The following is a 19,254-nucleotide window of genomic DNA, read 5'->3' as shown; positions in this document are numbered from 1 at the left end:
GTGTGTGTGTGTGTGTGTGTGTGTGTGTGTGTGTGTGTGTGTGTGTTAAAGACAGATTGTAAGAAAAGGCCCAGCCTTAATTCTTCATCAGTTTTGTTCAATTCTCTCTCTCTCTCTCTCTCTCTCTCTCTCTCTCTCTCTCTCTCTCTCTCTCTCTCTCTCTCTCTCTCTCTCTCTCTCTCTCTCTCTCTCTCTCTCTCTCTCTCTCTCTCTGAATTTGGCTGTTTTTTTCCCCTCGATATCTCTCATATGTCTCAGTCGCTTACTGATTGACTGCTACGATTAACAAGTTGTTGAGTTTGCAGCCTTGCCTTCTGTTTCTGTTGTCTGCATGATTGTGTCTGTTGTTGTTTTGAAAGGGTACGAATCATTACACCCCCGGTATAGGGGTGTGTATAGGATTCGGTCGATGTGTTTGTTTGTTTGTTTGTGTGTTTGTGTGTTTGTGTTCGCATATAGATCTCAAGAATGAACGGACCGATCGTCACCAAACTTGGTGAACCGGTTCTATACATTCCTGAGACGGTCCTTACAAAAATTGGGACCAGTCAAACACACGGTTAGGGAGTTATTGGTGGATTAAGATTCTACAAGGACTTATAGAGGGACATATTAATGGTCAAAGGGAAATAACCTTCTCAGTTGGTGGCAGTGAGAATGGTAAGGACGGGGGTGTTTTTCCTACCTCGGAGGAATTTCTTGTTTCCCTTGTAAACATTCATACAGCGAGTTTAATATGTCCACCAAAACACAAGCAGCCATCTCGTTTTACCTATCATGCGCACTTTTTTCTTTTTTTTTAAATAATGCAAAGCCACACAGATAGTTAGACGGCGGGGACGTAGCTCAGTCGGTAGCGCGCTGGATTTGTATCCAGTTGGCCGCTGTCAGCGTGAGTTCGTCCCCACGTTCGGCGAGAGATTTATTTCTCAGAGTCAACTTTGTGTGCAGACTTTCCTCGGTGTCCGAACACCCCCCGTGTGTACACGCAAGCACAAGACCAAGTGCGCACGAAAAAGATCCTGTAATCCATGTCAGAGTTCGGTGGGTTATAGAAACACGAACATACCCAGCATGCGTCCTCCGAAAACGGCGTATGGCTGCCTAAATGGCGGGGCAAAAAACGGTCATACACGTAAAATTCCACTCGTGCAAAAAACACGAGTGTACGAGGGAGTTTCAGCCCACGAACGCAGAAGAAGAAGAAGAAGATAGTCAGACCATAGTTATATACACTGCGGCGAAAACCGTTAGCATCTACAACAAGAAAACTTAATGCTTATCCGACTCGCCTTCGCCATAAGTAATATTAATCATAACCGAACTATCTCAATAGATAATAAAAGAATGTGACAGTTTAATACTCAAAAGAAATTCGCTGTTGTCAATGAGTTCACGTGCGTGTGGGGGTGTGAGTGTTGTTAGTGTGTGTGTGTGTGTGTATGTGTGTGTGTGTGTGTACGCGCGCGTGTGTGTGTCAGTGTGTGTGTGTGTGTGTGTGTGTGTGTGTGTGTGTATGTCTGCGCGTGTGTGTGTGTGTGCGCGCGCTGCGGTCGTGCGTATGTTTGTCAGTGGGTGGATGTGTGTGTGTTCGCATATGGTGCGTGCCGGAGAGCGTTCGTGCGTTTGTGTGCGGGTGTGTAGAGTTTAGTATTTACTCCAGTTCAACCTTACTGTATCCTCACAACTACTATTCACTAATAGTAAGCCTAGTAGTAAGGATACAGTAAGGATGAAGGTGTAAATAATAATCGTCCGGCGCTTTGATACAACACTAATGGTGGTACTAAGGATACAGTAAGGATGAAGGTGTAAATAATAATCGACCGGCGCTTTGATACAACACTAATGGTGGTACTAAGGATACAGTAAGGATGAAGGTGTAAATATCGACCGGCGCTTTGATACAACACTAATGGTGGTACTAAGGATACAGTAAGGATGAAGGTGTAAATAATAATCGTCCGGTGTGACGTTTTCATCTTCCGCCGTGTTGATATTTCGCTTCTCGGCCTCGTTGATCGAGTATAAACTCTACACTGAACAAAATAACACCCTTCGATAGTAGGCCCTACTGATGAGCGACCTTGTGTACCTTACATTCATGGGGCCAAATTTGTCTAACCAATTTGTTTTATTTAACTTAGAAATTTGATTTATCCTAAAATGTTTTCCTTCTTACTCAAGGGACGTAACCACTCAGTACACGTTTTCGAAGAATTCGATTTTGGGGGTGAAATCTATTAAATTTTACCACCAATTTTCTTCACATGCAAGAAACTGACATGCTTTTCGTCCATCAATAATTGAAACAACATTTCAGTCTTGAGTATATGTCGAGGGGGAAATATGTACACAGGCGAAAGATGAAATCGTGACACCGGCGCTTTGATACAAGCTCCTGTGATCTTCGCCAAAATTCAAATGTAGAAGCTAGAGGGTCCAGGGAGGTTTACCGACTGCCCAGAGGTTGAACATCTGAACAAACATCGGCCAATCTTGCATGCTAGATTACAGGCATAGATATCCCTTGACTTAATTCGCACGGGTTTCGTCTACTGACGTAATAATGACCAACCGAGTCACTAAGACGGTTCGAGATACATTTTTTTTAAAGTGCATAATGTAGGCCTACGTGTTTAGACTAAACTGGCATTAGGCCCTATATCAGATAATTTCATCAGCTGCACAATAGCACTAAGCAAATGGTTAAACTGATTTTCAAGTAACTCTGGGAGAGCCTGGGTTGGCTCCCGACACTAAAACTGAAGAGAGACTGAGAGACAGAGAGAGTAAGAGAGAGAGAGAGAGAGAGAGAGAGAGAGAGAGAGAGAGAGAGAGAGAGAGAGAGAGAGAGAGAGAGAGAGAGAGAGAGAGAGAGAGAGAGAGAGAGAGAGAGAGAGAGAGAGAGAGAGAGAGAGAGGATAAAGTTTTATTTACGAGGGAAATTATATAGGCAATTGCTACTTTTTCACAATCAGCCCTCGCCCGTGAGAGAGAGAGAGAGAGAGAGAGAGAGAGGGGGTCGCAGCCAGTAACGCATTTTTGAGTCTTTACTAATTTTCCATTACAGCCAGTCATGCCAGTGCTCCACGCAATACTGCCGTGTAAAGGCAGAAGGAAGCAAGTCCATGAAACATAGTTTCGAGAAAATCGACATTTTCTGTTTGCATCACTGTTTTGGAATGAAAAGCTTTAAATGATTTTTTTGTTTGCTGATAACATGTAGGGCATTATTGTGCGTTTCTGCTATGAATATTAAAACCCTCATTTGATTCATCACTTGGAAATAATGATTTTTGTGGACTTACTGCCTTTTGCCGAATTAAATCCCTAAACTCATTCACTCAAAAATAATGGTAAAAGGCAGTAAGAGGACATACTGCTTTCTGCCAAATTATATCCCGACTTAAATCTTATTTTAAAAAAATGGCAAAAAGCAGCATTGGACTTACTGCTTTCTGCCATATTATATCCTGGTCGATATATCTGGCTGAGAAAAGGGCATAGAGCAGCAAGTGGACTTACTGCTTTCTGCTAATTTATTATCTCCGAAAATTGAAAGTAAAGGAAAATACACGCAACACTGCTTTTGGAACTTTTTTTCAAATGTGACTTTACGTCCTGTGATTTTGTGAATTTCTGAATGCACAAACAACTTCCTTGGTGAGTTTGTAGTTTCTTTTGTGATTAACTGAGACAAATGTTCCCGTTTTCTTAAATTTCAACACATGCTCAAGTTAGTCTTTGTCTTGGATCCTCGTTTTGCTTATCATTCTGTGGTCGCTAACTCATGATTAACTTTATTGTTAATCCGTTCTTGTGTCATTGATATCGTTTAAAAAGACCAGTATTTTTAATACAAGTCTTAATACTCTCTTTTGATATTCACAAGACAAATATTGACTTGAACGCAAGTCTTTTAACATTAAAATAAAAATCTAAGAAAACGTTTACACACACACACACGCTTTTTTCTTGCTGCTTGTCTGTAACACACACATACACACACACACACACACACACACACACACACACACACACTTTTTCTTTCCTTGTCATTGTCTTTCTCGCTTTCGTTTGCTAATAAGAATACGAATCCAGGATCTGACAATAAGACGTTTTATTTATTGAGTTTGACTAACGATTTCCAAAGGACACAAAATTAAAGCAACAGCATGACAAAATTAACGAGTGTGTCAAGCCGCCATTATACCAGAATTAAGAGTAGGTCATCGTGCAATCTTGATTTCCAAAGTACACAAAATTAAAGCAACAGCATGACAAAAAGAACTGTTTTGACAAGCCGCCATTATACCAGAATTAACAATAGATAATCGTGCAGTCTTGATTTCCAAAGGACACAAAATTAAAGCAACAGCGTGACAAAAAGAAATGGTTTGACAAACCGCCATTATACCAGAGTTAACAATATTATCGTGCAGTGTTGACTTTCAGCTGAAGTGTTCCACTTTTAAACAACATTTGTTTAATTAGTCTTGAAAACTGTGTGATGAACTATATAACCATTTGTAGTTGTACACCATGCGCGCTACATTTGCTAGTAGAATGACATAGTAATTCACACACTGTCCACAAACATTGTAGTTGAGTGTTCAATTAGCAAAACCACAAACCTGCAAACTGTTATGTAGTATATTCATTTATCACCCCATCTACCCCAGTTACAGTCTACATCCCTTCTAAAACTATTCACTGACATTCTGCCATCCGACTGATGACAATTATCAACTACAGCGATTAACTGGATATAGATTTTTTCCATGAGCCTGTTTGGATAACTTACAAACAACATACAATCCCCCCCCCCCTCCCCCTCCTCGTCCCCACGTTCTGCATCTCTGCGCTCAGCATCTGTTATTGTCAAACTGAAAGTTGTCAGTATTACTCCTCTTCCTCTTCTTTGGCCCATAACCGTCGTATGTTGCTGACATTTTCATTTGGGCAAGGTCCATTGTGGCCTCTTCTCTTGCAAGCCGAGGTGGTTGTATCTCGCAGTTGCAACCTGCCAGCAACGCTTACACATCTGTCAAATGAAAAAGGCAGCAAAAGTGAGACATTTTATTGACAAATCTCCTCCCCACTCTCCTTCACATCATCCTTTTCCTCTCCCGCGCACATCACCTCCCCCCCTCCGGGCTACTATAATGACAAACAGGGGCGGACGAGGGGGGGGCACAGGGGGCACGTGCCCCCCCCCCCCCCCGAAAAAAAATTGGAAAGCTGATTCTATGACCATTTCTAAGTTCAAATGGCACCAGATGGCACCATTTTGCTTCTTTGGGTCAAAAAAATTTCAGGGGGGGGGGGGGGGCATGCCCCCGGACCCCCCTAGCAAATTCGGGTGCGAAGCACCCATCACATTCACTTTCGATTCAAAGTGCACACCCCCTTACAAAGCAACTGATCCGCCCCTGACAAACGATTACTGCTGCTGATGATGATACTAACACTACTGCAACGAAAATGATGTAAAGATGTTGCTCGTTTTAAAATACATGTATACCTCTTCAGCCCGAGAAAAGAAAGGGATGAAAAAATGTTGCACGCTATTTTGGGCTGTGTCAGTGAAACATACCTTGTTTTGGGCCCTTGAACATAAAGGGGCAGTGGTGGCGAGTATCCCTCAGACTGTGTGCTGCAGCTGTTGTCGCTGCCTGTCCCACTTCGAATCAGTCACATTTCTGTCAAATACAATAGGACATAATACTTATTCCGATGGTTGGAAGCACAAAGAGACCGGAGAACAATCCTCCAGTATAATATCATACTGTTCTAGATCTAACACGCTGTCAGTGCTCAAGACCACAAGTCGAGTCACTCATTCTAGATCAAGACAACTATCTCTTTGTATTAGAAACATGCTAAATGCATCCATAAATATCATGATGAAAATAGCAGAAGTGAATAGTCAAGAAGTCACGGTGGAAGTAGCGAACAACAACAAAACTATAATAAATGGGCATTTGAACTATGGCATTTTACTTGCTAGCTCCGTATAAATGCAAGTGCACATTGGAATACCCAAATCAGTCAGAAAATCAGTGTTGTCGTTGTAAATTCCCATACACCTATTGAGAGAGAGTCATTTCAGACCGGAACGCAAAACTGCCAACAACAAAAATGAAACAAACAAACCAACTTACTGTTGCTTCGGATAGTTGAACACGTCGGCAGCTCTCATCGCCATTTTCCCCCGACAAAGGCCAGGGAAATAATGATACAATAAGCTTAGTTCTGATTGGTTAACCGCAGTCAGGATTACAAAAGGGTGAACGCGATTGGCTAATGGACATAGAGCGCTAAACCATGCAAACTCGTTTTGAGGCTTGCAAGGAAGTAAGTCCAGTGCAAACCTGAAAACCAAAAGTCCCTGGACTTGCTTCCATTTGCCGATTTTTATCCTTCGATTAAATTTTTTTTAGTGGACTTACTTCTTCAAAAAGTCCATAAATATTGATCGCACATCTTAGAAATTTTGACACAAGATGCGCCTTTTTCCCCTCTGCATTATGCTATGAAAATCTCATTTTTACCGAATTTAGACTTACTGCCTTCTGCCAATACACGGCAGAATAGCCTACAATATGTTTTACGCTAAATACAACCTGATTGAGGATGTTATTGTGCTCAGATTTTCTCACCGAGCAGTAGTTGTAGATGTTTGTTTCTTTATGTTCAAACTTGTAACTTTTTTTCTCGTGCGCATGTGCTTGAAAGTTGCACAGTCACCCAGCGCGCGCGCGTGTGCCCATTTGCACACCAGACGTGGCAGCAAGACTTGAACAGTCGCACTAAATCAGTCGCCAGTGGAGAGCCAACCCATGCTCTCCGATAGTTCAAGTTTTTTTTCGTTGGAAATTTTTTTGGGACTGAATCAATCAGCTTACGGATACGTTTTTCTTACCAGCGACAGCCAGTTTTCTGTGTTGTAAAATACAGTGTTTGCGGTGCATGACTGTTGCTATGCCAGCAGTCACGTGACCAGACGGAGTAAAGATGGCGGACAATCCTGCCAATCGATAAGAAAACGGACAGGAAAACCGCCGTGAACATGATTTTACAGAAGTGCTTGTGTGTGATTGGAGCTATTGTTTTCTTCGCCGATTTGACAGCGGCAAGATGGGTCGAAGAAACGATCAGCACTAGCGACGTGAGTGGACTTTTCATTGATACATTTGCCGCAAGAAAACAACATCGTGACTGACTGACAGACTTGCACAGTTGCAGCAAACGGATCATGCATACAAATAGCATTGTTTTGGTATGTAAGCATTCCAGACGGGAGAAACACGTACACACTACACACTCTGAATTTTCTTTAATTAGTACTGCATTCTATTAACATCGTGGACTAGTTTATGCTGGGGTCCAAGAACTGTGCTGTTTGGTTTTGCCTAGATTGTAATTTGTAAATTACCTAACATTTTATGAAATATTGTTTATTTAGTAATAGTCTAATACATTGTCATTAGAGATTGCAACAGCAGTATCTCTTTTTTTTTTTAAAGGTGGAACAGAAGTTTTAAAATGAAAATCAAGGAAAGATGTAACCATAAACAAAAACAAGAAAAAAAGCTAGTGATTTTGAAAATTTACTCGCCAGAGAGCAAACTTTACTAGCCAAACCAACAATTTGTTTTAGCAACTTTACACACATTTGGCGAATAGATAAACATTGCTACATGCCAGTTAACCTTCGCCGGTCGTCGTGGGTCCGTGTGGACCCAGAAGGGTGTTTAATTGCAAATACCTCTTAAACCAGTTGGAATTTTTTAATGAGCTTTTAAGAATGCCTCAGACACTTAAAAAGCTCTTATGTCCTAAAAGATCATTGGATTTCAGCGAGAAGTAATTAAAAAAACAAAGGTCAAATTTAGACTACACACAGAAGACATCGTGGGGCCGTGCGGACCCATGTTTCTCAACTTAAGGTTAACATAAAAACTAGGGAGATAAGTCCCAAACCTTCAGGTATTGGCTCTAAACATCATTTTCTACGATCTGTTTAATTTTGAGAAGCTTTAGTCGGCACGATAATAATTAAATTAATAATTTCATTTAATTACTTCTCGCGGAAATTTAACCACAGCGTCTACGGAAGGGGATGCACATTTTTTGCTTCTTTGGAAAGCCTGGGTCTACGGAAGGGTATGCATATTTTTCCTTCTTTGAGAAGCATAGGTCCGCACGGCCCCACGATGTCTTCCGTGTGTAGTCGATAACCCGGTCGGGCGAAGGTTAAATGTGTCTACTCGCCATGACGAAGGAAATACTCGCCACTTTCAGGGCTGCTCCCTCGTTAGGAAAAGAAATAGTGGCTGAACAATTTAACTGATCAATTGATCTATTATGCAAAATACAGTATTCTACATGAACTGCTCAAATGAATGAACTCCGGAAATATCTCTGTCAGGTTTGTATGAGTGAAAGAGTGAATACTCTTGCTTTTAGTGAGGCAAGCTTTCTACACATGCTCATGCTCTTTCCTGGAAAAATTGTATAGGCATAGATAAAAATGTCTACCAAAATACCTGTGTGACTTGGAATAATAGGCCATGAAAAGTAGGATATGCGCCGAAATGGCTGCGATCTGCTGGCCAATGTGAATGCGTGAGATGTATTGTGTAAAAAAATTCCATCTCACACGGCATAAATAAATCCCTGCGCCTTGAATATGTGCGCGATATAAATTGCATAAAATAAAAATAAAAAATAAAAAAATAAATCCCTGCGCTTAGAACTGTACCCACGGAATACGCGCGATATAAGCCTCATATTGATTGATTGATTGATGCTGGTTGTTGACGTGTTTTAGACACACCCCTCGCTAGTTACAGACCTATAATGTCACGTGGGGAAGTTTGACAGTTATTTCTCAACATCCTCTATCAAAGAAACTGGCTTTACATTGGAACCATTCAAATTGATTTGAAAAGACTCTGATCTGATGCATTATAAATCCAGTAAACTTTTCTCAAGAAGGTCAGTATAAGCCAGTAATTGGTTTCAGTAAGGCAACCAAAATGGCTAGATTCTGCTGATAATTATGGCAGCTTTATTTACTGTGTTCAGGGCTTCTCGTTCAGGGCTTCTCGTCTATTTTGTTCACGCTAGGCTGAATGTAGACTATTAGTATTAATGCAGCTATTTTGTTCACGCTAGGCTGAATGTAGACTATTAATGCAGAGCTCTATTTTGTTCATTTTCATTACTTTATTGTCCCATCGCTGGGAAATTAAGAGTTGCCAGTGGAAAGCAACAGCAGTAACAGAGTGGCGCAACCCAGGTTTATGCGTTTTTAGGTGTAATCAGCCACCTGCACTTATGGCAGAATGACCGAGGTCTTTTACGTGCCACAGTGGTGACTAGAGGGTTGAACATGGATACTGTCCCTGGGTCTGCACATATATAGTTGACCCGTGTCTGTCCCGGCCCAGGTTGGAACCCGTGACCCGCGGATAACAAGTCCAGTTCTCTACGGGCCCCCCAGTGATAGCTGCATCAATAGTCCCCACTCAGCCCAGTGTCAACAAAATAGAGGAGAGGTCCTGCCGCTATGTACAGTCAAACCTGCCTGTGCGACAACTTCTCAATTAGGACGTCAACCACCTGCCAATAAAGACCCCTTCTAAAAGATCCCCGTCAAGTTATTTTTTATTCACCTTTCCATAGTGGCCACCTGCCTGTAAAAACCACTTTCAGCTGCTCCCTTGGGTGCTGGTTATAGACAGGTTGGACTGTATTAATACGCATAGAACAAGTATTCTTTTTCTTCTTCTTCGTTCATGGGCTAAAACTCTTTTACGTGTATGACCGTTTTTATCCCGCCATTCAGGCAGCATACGCCGATTTTCGTGTTTCTATTACCCACAGCACTCTGACATGCAATACAGGATCTTTTCCATGCGCACTTGGTCTTGTGTTTGCTTGTACACACAATGGGGGATAAGGCACAAGTAGGTCTGCACATAAGTTGACATGGGAGATCAGACAAATCTCCACCCTTAATCCACCAGGCGGCCGCAGCCGGGATTTGTACTTAAGACCTTCCAATTAGGAGGTCGATGTCTAATCCACTATGCCACTGTGCCTGTTGAACAAGTATACAATTACCTTGGTACAGGCAGGAGGGCAATCAAGCAGGCCGGGTCAATACCTGGACTGGTAATTGCCACATGTGATTGCCACCTGCGCCCTGTTTGGAGAATGACCAGTCTGGAACAGAGAAAGAAATGTTGATGTCATGCTTGGTAATAATTTGGGAGCAAATATTGAAAGGTGTAGGTGTGTGTGTGTGAGATAGAAATGTTAGGACAGATCGATATGTCTACCGTGTGTGTGTGTGAGAGAGGGAGAGACAGAGAGAGAGAGACACTCCCGACTCTGATTTTATTGTGTAGGCCAACAACCCGTTCACAAACATGGTGGAAATTAGATTTAATTAAAGAATAAAGAAAACAAATGCACTCGCACACACATACACAAACACACACACACAAGCAGACCAAAGTCATTTAACATACCCCTGACATCCAAGTTCTGGAAAGAGAGAGTGGGGGGGGGGGGGGGGGGGGGGTGGGAGGAGAGAGAGGGAGAGAGAGGGAGAGAGAGAGAGAGCTACATAACTCTGCCTTTTGCCTTTGTTATGAGTGGTCATGCATGCTTTGGCACTAACAAAATCATTAACGGCGGATTGAAATTGTTTATTTATTTTGTTCTTTTACTAACTGGGTCTGACCTGACCTCATACAAAATCAGTCATGTGCAGCGAAGCATACCTTGAAGTTTTCAGCAAGACTTGGCAGTGTATTGTCAATGTTGATATTATATATTGATTTGTACACAGGCAGTGTATTGTCAATGTTGATATATTGATTTGTACACACGTTTCCAAGACTGAAGACTAGAAGAAAAGAGTTATATATATAATCGCTTTGATCGGGCAATTGCATACGGTGGATGATGTATTTACTCTGAAGAATGTACGACTTACAGGGTGACCCCCCCAAAAAGAGTACCCAAACAAAAGGTCATAAATTGAACAAAAATAAAGCAATCTTCATAAAATTTATTTACACACACAAGTAGCCTCTGCATGATTAGCACAGAAAATTTTAGCGTTCTAGCTTGTCTTTCAGGAAAGTTATGCTCATTCTACAGAACATGCTCCAAACGCCGCTGCAGGCAAACTTGAACTCGCCGCGCAAAGTTATCAATCACCCGCACACACTCCTGTTGCGAGATTCTGCGAATGGTTGTTGTGATGGCTCTCTTGAGTTCTGTGATTGTCTGTGGGTTGTTCCTGTAGATGTTGTCTTTCAGGAACCCCCAAAGATAGAAATCGCGCTGACCGAAGTGTCTCTGGAACTGTACTTGCACAGTATCTCTGTATGATTTTGTGCGAAAATAGGTCTCTATGCAAAACGTCCGTTGATCATTAGTATAGTTCATTGTGAGAACAGCTTTTATTTCATCCAACCATGCAGTGGATTAGCTTGACTCACCTCAAAAAGAAAGAAAAAAAAGTTAAAATTGACAAAGTTATTAAATTTTGTTTGGGTACTCTTTTTTTTGGGGTCACCCTGTACCATACAATGTTCCCTCTTTGAATGACACTTGGTATAAGCTTAGCTTGTTGTGTGGTAACAAATGTTCATATCATATCATACATGTCACCCTGTATTTCCGGAATAAATTTTCTTTAAACCAAGATCAAAACGTGCCAACCTGCTTTTTTTTTTTTGCTTTTTTTTTTATTGTGAAAAAAATCATATGGAAGTATTGAAATTGTGATATATATATTTGATGTGCCAACCACCTGCTTTGTTAAAACAAAAATAAGAAAAAAATCATGTTATTAAAGTATTGAAATTGTAATATGTTTGCTTATTTTCAGGACTGGAGTTTCGTCACTCGCTTCTGTTTCCTCTCCAAGCAAGGAGCATTGATGTACAACTTTGTGTATCCTGTGGTAAGTCTTTCTAATTGCTGCGTCTCATAAAGACTTTGAAGACACTGTAACCCTTAGTGTGATAACAGTTCTACTGGCCATTGAAGATTAGACTAGGGTTTACAATGGTTAAAATGATCCCTCCACTTGGACATACATATACTTAAATTCTTCATCCTTGGTGCACTGTGTGTAGAGTGGAGATTCATGTATTTTGATGAATTAGTACATGTTATATGTTATATGAAGTCTTATATCGCGCACGTATCTCCAGACTCGGACTCAAGGCGCAGGGATCTATTTATGCCGTGTGAGATGGAATTTTTTGCACAATACATCACTCATTCACATCGACCAGCAGATCGCAGCCATTTCGGCGCATATCCTACTTTTCACGGCCTATTGTTCCAAGTCACACGGGTATTTTGGTGGACATTTTTTATCTATGCCTATACAATTTTGCCAGGAAAGACCCTTTTGTCAATCGTGGGATCTTTAACGTGCACACCCCAATGTAGTGTACACATATATATATCCTAAAGCCTGCTACTAACCTGTAACCACAAGCAAACTGGGTTCAGCGAACGTTCGGCGAATGTTACACCGTGCCTGGTTCGGTGTACGTGTACTAACTAGCAGCGAAGGTTTTGATGACACCGGTCATATGATCAAGAAATATCACGTGAGAAGACTCATAGCGTTATAGCCGCCATTATTGTCACTCTTTAACTTAGTTTAAGGATGAAGATACACAAATATTCAACCAATGAAAAGTCAGTTCGCATAAGGTTACAGACGACGCACTGCAAGGTTTGCAGGAGTGAATCGGCAAACCTCGAACGTTGCAGCTGCAACCAAAATATAGGGGAATCCCCTGATTTAATGACGTAATGAAAAGTTCGCCGAACCTAGTGCGGCTTGGTTCGGGTGTAGTTAGTAGTGGGCTTAATGGACACTTTTTTGACACTCAAGATGAATTCATCAAAAGCAAAAATCTTATTCTGCACAGAAAGCAGTCAGAGTTTTAACTTTTGGAATGTTTTTTAGTTAGGATTTAAAACACTCAGGCCAGATCTAAGAAGACAATCTAAATATTTGTCATGGGAAGGACTGTGCCGTGAAACTGAAAGACATTGAAGCTGGACTAATCCACCATGTCATTTGTGTAATAAACTTCACAAAAGTTGTGGATATAACTGGTGTTGGAATATAATTTGAAGGACGTTTGACAAAACTGTCATTCGCCTCAGACTACCGTAGTTTAATTGTCATGGGAGAAAGGCCAGACATACAGTCTCTTGCAGAGTAGAGCTTAGCGTGCAGTGAAGCTGATTGAGGTTATTGGTACATTCATTTTCTATGACTTTTTCCCGCTACGTGTAATATGCTCAGCCAGAGTGAGTCTGAATGTTTCCGCCATGTGCTGTGTTACATGTATTTTCAACTCGCTCTCATATCATTGTTTATGACATGTCTTACAAGATGGCACGTGATCCTGAACGATTTCTTTCCATTAACCTATATTTTTTCTGATAAGTCAAGAACAAGCAAAGGGACACGAGAAGAAAAACAAGTCGCGTAAGGCGAAAATACAACATTTAGTCAAGTAGCTGTCGAACTCACAGAATGAAACTGAACGCAATGCCATTTTTCAGCAAGACCGTATACTCGTAGCATCGTCAGTCCACCGCTCATGGCAAAGGCAGTGAAATTGACAAGAAGAGCGGGGTAGTAGTTGCGCTAAGAAGGATAGCACGCTTTTCTGTACCTCTGTTTGTTTTAACTTTCTGAGCGTGTTTTTAATCCAAACATATCATATCTATATGTTTTTGGAATCAGGAACCGACAAGGAATAAGATGAAAGTGTTTTTAAATTGATTTCGACAATTTAATTTTGATAATAATTTTTATATATTTAATTTTCAGAGCTTGTTTTTAATCCAAATATAACATATTTATATGTTTTTGGAATCAGAAAATGATGGAGAATAAGATGAACGTAAATTTGGATCGTTTTATAAATTTTTATTTTATTTTTACAATTTTCAGATTTTTAATGACCAAAGTCATAAATTAATTTTTAAGCCACCAAGCTGAAATGCAATACCGAAGTCCGGGCTTCGTCGAAGATTACTTGACCAAAATTTCAACCAATTTGGTTGAAAAATGAGGGCGTGACAGTGCCGCCTCAACTTTTACAAAAAGCCGGATATGACGTCATCAAAGGTATTTATCGTAAAAAAGAAAAAAATGTCTGGGGATATCATTCCCAGGAACTCTCATGTAAAATTTCATAAAGATCGGTCCAGTAGTTTGGTCTGAATCGCTCTGCACACACACACACACAGACAGACAGACACACACACACACATACACCACGACCCTCGTCTCGATTCCCCCTCTATGTTAAAACATTTAGTCAAAACTTGACTAAATGTAAAAAAGTAGACATGTGCCATGATGTTCTGAAACAACTACTGACCATCCCCCCCTCCCTCTCCCTGCCCCCTTTTTGAATTTGAGACCTTGCTTTTTCTGATTTCTGTTCATAACGCCTGTAATTAATTTACCTCAATTTTGATACTGATCCATCTTCTTAGATTTAAAATCTGATTTTCTCTTATATATTTTTCAGTCTTATAAGGGGAATCCACCTTAGCATGTTCGCAATTTATTTGCTGATTACCTTATTCACAACAACGTCGGTGAAAAGATGTCGTGATATTGATATATAAATGATATAATGAGCTACCAACGGACATATATATATACTGGCTGAGTACCAGACATTACCCATCAGCCCCCACTAACAGCAGCGTCTGAGTCGTCTTCCTGTGAACTTCCTGCAGAAGAAAATTGGCATGTGATGAATAAATAATGATGCTCTTATCTCATGCTGCCCTTCCCAGAGGTTCCAGAATCTATACATGCTGGAATAGCTCTGCACCGGTGTAACCCCACTGTTGGTAGCAACTGTGTCTGGTGATGGTCAAATAACAGTTGGTACTGTGGTACGGTGGAACCCCCTTTTAAGACCCCCTTATAATATTTCCCCCCTGCTAAGACCTTGCTTTCTCAGATTTTCTGTGAATAACCTCTGTAAATTTACCTCCATTTTAAGACTCCCTCCTTTTTACATTTAGTCAAGTTTTGACTAAATGTTTTAACATAGAGGGGGAATCGAGACGAGGGTCGTGGTGTATGTGTGTGTGTGTGTGTGTCTGTGTGTGTAGAGCGATTCAGACTAAACTACTGGACCGATCTTTATGAAATCTGACATGAGAGTTCCTGGGAATGATATCCCCGGACGTTTTTTTTTTTTTCGATAAATACCTTTGATGACGTCAATCCGGCTTTTTGTAAAAGTTGAGGCAGCACTGTCACACCCTCATTTTTCAATCAAATTGATTGAAATTTTGGCAAAGCAATCTTCGACGAAGGCCGGACTTTGGTATTGCATTTCAGCTTGGTGGTTTAAAAACTAATGATTGAGTTTGGTCATTAAAAATCGGAAACTTGTAATTAAAAATATTTATTTATTAAACGATCCAAAAATAATTTCATCTTATTTTACGTCATTTTCTGATTCCAAAAACACATGTTATATTTGGATTACAAACAAGCTCTGAAAATTAAAAATATGAAAATTATGATTAAAATTAAATTTCCGAAATCGATTTAAAAACAATTCCATCTTATTCCTTGTCGGTTCCTGATTGCAAAAACATAGATATGTTTGGATTAAAAACACGCTCAGAAAGTTAAAACGAAGAGAGGTGCAGCACAGCGCAACCACTACCGCACTAAACAGGCTCGTGAATTTCACTGCCTTTTGCAAGAGCAGCGGACTACGGTCATTGTAAAAAAATGCAGTGCGTTCAGTTTCATTCTGTGAGTTCCACAGCTTGACTAAATGTAGTAATTTTGCCTTACGCGACTTGTTAAGACCTGTTTTTCTCAGAGTTTTGGAGGTCTTAAAAACATTCGACAGCGATTGACCCCGAAAATTGACTTTGCTGACATTTTGCTAATATTTTGTCTGCAATAATTTCAGTGCAATAATTTCAGTAATTTCAGTGCAATAATTTCAGAATGTGCCGAAACAATTGTGACAACAATGAGAGAAATCCATCAGACAGACTTTCTGTTACAGAATGTTGACAATGATGACAGTTGACATGACAAGATTCAGATAAACGAGGGTTTGGTGGTTGGATGGGGTTTCTGCCCGATCAGTTACAACCACAAGACCTATTTTGGAGGTGATATTAATCCCTGGTTCATTACGCATGTTGTAATGATGTGTTTCTATTTGAATTATTGTAACATGCCTTTCTGATATGGCTGGAAATGCATATTTTTCAGAGTACAATCACTTTTACCTCTTCTGATGCCATTTTTCAACATGGGAGAAATGGTTAAGATTTGCAGATCTGTGCAGAAATGTCACGATCAATAGTTTTCAATTTGTGATATGTGATTGTAGGGTTCCAGCTCGGCATTGTGTCAATTTATGGTTGAAAATGAAATGCAATGAATGCTTCAGGAAATATCTTCAATTGAGAAATTGATCTAATTTTAGCCTACGAAAGCATGACGTTATTACGCTATTTCGAGCCAAATCGGAAAGGCACGTTACAATAATTTGAATAGAAACACATCATTACAACATGCGTAAACCAGGGATTAATATCACCTCCAAAATAGGCCATGTGGTTGTACATGTAACTGATTCAGCAGAAACCCCATTCAACTAGTCCCAACCCTCGTTTATCTGCATCTTGGCGTGTCATCATTTTCAAAAATGTGTCCTATTGATTTCTCTCATTTTTCTCATACTTTTTTCATCACACTCTAAAGATATCACATGCAAAATATTAGCGAAATCGTGTTTTTTTTGTCAGTCGGTGTCCGAACTCTTTTAAGAGGGGTTCCACTGTTCCAGTGATGCTAGACCCCTAAGATGAGAGTAGTGTCTCGAGGCTTCGATCCTTGTCCCTATTCACTATTCAGTGTCTATACAGTCGAACCTGCTTTTACGACCATGCACCTCTTGAAAGCTTATAGCAGCCCCACAGCGACCACTCCAAAAGATCAGAGGGCTTTTAAACAGATTTTTTTTGGTTTACCTTCATGTTGCGTCCATCTGTTTGTTGCAACATTACTTTGGTCGGTCTGTGGGTGGTCATTATAATTTTTAGACAGGTTCGACTGTATATCATAAAACAACAAGGACAAAAAACATTTTTTTTTATTTATTTTTTTTTTAACTAAAAATTGCCTGTCATGGCTGTCCTGATGTACTATGTAGGGGGACGTTTGGCAGGTCCCAAGGTTTTTCATCACAGGTACCACTGTACAAGCACCAGGTTAAATTGTCAAGCCACAGCGCTGGCCTGCTTCCATTGTTGGCATTAACCATCAGCAAAACAATTAAGAATGCGGAGGTGGTTGCTGAGGTGCGGAGAAATTTAAAATGCCATTACCTGTTAATTGACTTCTGTACAGCAAAACACAATTACTCTCAGCACAAATACCTGAGAAAAAAATCAAAGCAAAAAAGGAGAAATAAAATACATGAAATCAGTTTGTAAGCTGGTCATTATGTTCACAAAATCAATGAGGCAATTGAAAAGTGCATTAGTCTCTTAAATAATACCTCAAATTACTATGACTGTGTGTGTGTGTGTGTGTATATGTGAGTGTTTTATGCACGCATGGGCAAGTTTTTGTGTGTGTGGGTGTGTGTGCGCAACATTATACAGTTTTTCCATTTTGTAATTATTGTTGATATTTAATGTTTCAGAGCTATGGAACACAGGAAATCCTGCTGTACTATGATGAACCCGGCCAGTGGGAGAGTGTGTACAAATCCGGCAAGGTATGTTCGTGCACAATGTTTAATGCTAGTATATTCTATTTGAACCCATGCAACTCGAAGACAGCTTTCTTTAGATTAAGTTCACTATTTGCACAGATTGAGTTTAAAGGAATTTTCATTTTCTTTTGACTGTCTACCCACTCGGACTGGGTGGCCGAGTGGTAACGCACTTGCGCTTGGAAGCGAGAGGTTGCGAGTTCCACCCTGGGTCAGGGCGTTAGCAATTTTCTCTCCCCTTTTCTAACCTAGGTGGTGGGTTCAAGTGCTAGTCTTTTGGATGAGACGAAAACCCGAGGTCCCTTCGTGTACACTACATTGGGGTGTGCACGTTAAAGATCCCACAATTGACAAAAGGGTCTTTCCTGGCAAAATTGTATAGGCATAGATAAAAATGTCCACCAAAATACCCGTGTAACTAGGAATAATAGGCCGTGAAAAGTAGGATATGCGCCGAAATGGCTGCGATCTGCTGGCCGATGTGAATACGTGATGTATTGTGTAAAAAAATTCCATCTCACACGGCATAAATAAATGCCTGCGCCTTGAATATGTGCGCGATATAAATTGCATAAAAATAAAATAAAAATAAAATAAAAAAATAAATCCCTGCGCTTAGAACTGTACCCACGGAATACGCGCGATATAAGCCTCATATTGATTGATTGATTGATAAACCGGGTGCTCTTTTCTTGCTTCATGCGCCAAGTGTAGCTGCCGAGAAACAGGGGATCAAGTTTAGAAGCAGAAATCTTGATGTTAACATCTTTGACGTTCAAAATAACTGTGGTACAGGGCAGTCATAGTTCTTCACCTTGCACAGAAAAAAACCCAACGAAACCGACAGCAGTTTAGATAGATGCATTAGACTGGCGTGGTGGTAAGATGTCGGCCTCCTAATGGGGAGGTCATGAGTTCGAATCCCGGTCGCTGCCGCCTGCATACATGTCAACCCCTATCAATGTTTTCCTGTATCACATTACCAAAAAACTGTATCATCAGGCCAAAAAACTGTACATAGCGCGCGGCACCGCGGTATTACTGCGTAAGGCAGAATTTGAAAGTTGTGTTTATGGTGGTGAGGTGCATGGTATAAAGATCAATCAATTTCATCATAAAATGCCAATCAATACTGATTTCAGTGCTTCTGTTCTGATAATGAACTAAAATCAGTATTGATTTGAATTGTATGAAAAAGTGATGTGTATTGAATATGCTTTCTTATTATCATTTCATGATTTATCTATAAACTATAATGAACACAGGCAAAATCCATTCTTCACATTCCTGATTTTATGTCCAGTCCCGGATTTTCCCGAATAGTGCAAAAGTTTCCCGATTAAACATTTTTCGAGTATAGTTAATAATGACTGGAGTGTATTTTCAAGCGCCTGTACTCGGC

General features: G+C 40.4%; 1 protein-coding gene and 1 long non-coding RNA gene across 2 annotated transcripts in view; one reads left to right on the top strand and one right to left on the bottom strand.

The window, feature by feature from the left end:
- Nucleotides 1-4,081: 4,081 nt before the first annotated feature.
- Nucleotides 4,082-6,218, bottom strand: LOC138973733 (uncharacterized). Its single transcript, XR_011458127.1, has 3 exons — nucleotides 6,168-6,218; nucleotides 5,600-5,705; nucleotides 4,082-5,047 (listed from the first exon to the last, which is right to left on the bottom strand). It is a non-coding gene; the product is annotated as an uncharacterized lncRNA (long non-coding RNA).
- Nucleotides 6,219-6,798: 580 nt separating this feature from the next.
- Nucleotides 6,799-19,254, top strand: part of LOC138973752 (transmembrane protein 145-like) — a 59,010-nt gene continuing 46,554 nt past the window's right edge. Inside the window, exons 1-3 of the mRNA XM_070346468.1 lie at nucleotides 6,799-7,174; nucleotides 11,921-11,995; nucleotides 17,781-17,855. Of these exons, the coding sequence (XP_070202569.1) occupies nucleotides 7,076-7,174; nucleotides 11,921-11,995; nucleotides 17,781-17,855 (249 nt within the window). The 5' untranslated portion in view covers nucleotides 6,799-7,075. The remainder of the gene's footprint in view (nucleotides 7,175-11,920; nucleotides 11,996-17,780; nucleotides 17,856-19,254) is intronic.

The sequence above is a fragment of the Littorina saxatilis genome, linkage group LG8, assembly GCF_037325665.1.
Source record: "Littorina saxatilis isolate snail1 linkage group LG8, US_GU_Lsax_2.0, whole genome shotgun sequence".
In the NCBI taxonomy this organism is placed as follows: Eukaryota; Metazoa; Mollusca; class Gastropoda; order Littorinimorpha; family Littorinidae; genus Littorina; species Littorina saxatilis.
The sequence above is the reverse complement of the archived record's forward strand: the minus strand, read 5'-3'. Positions and strand labels throughout refer to the sequence as shown.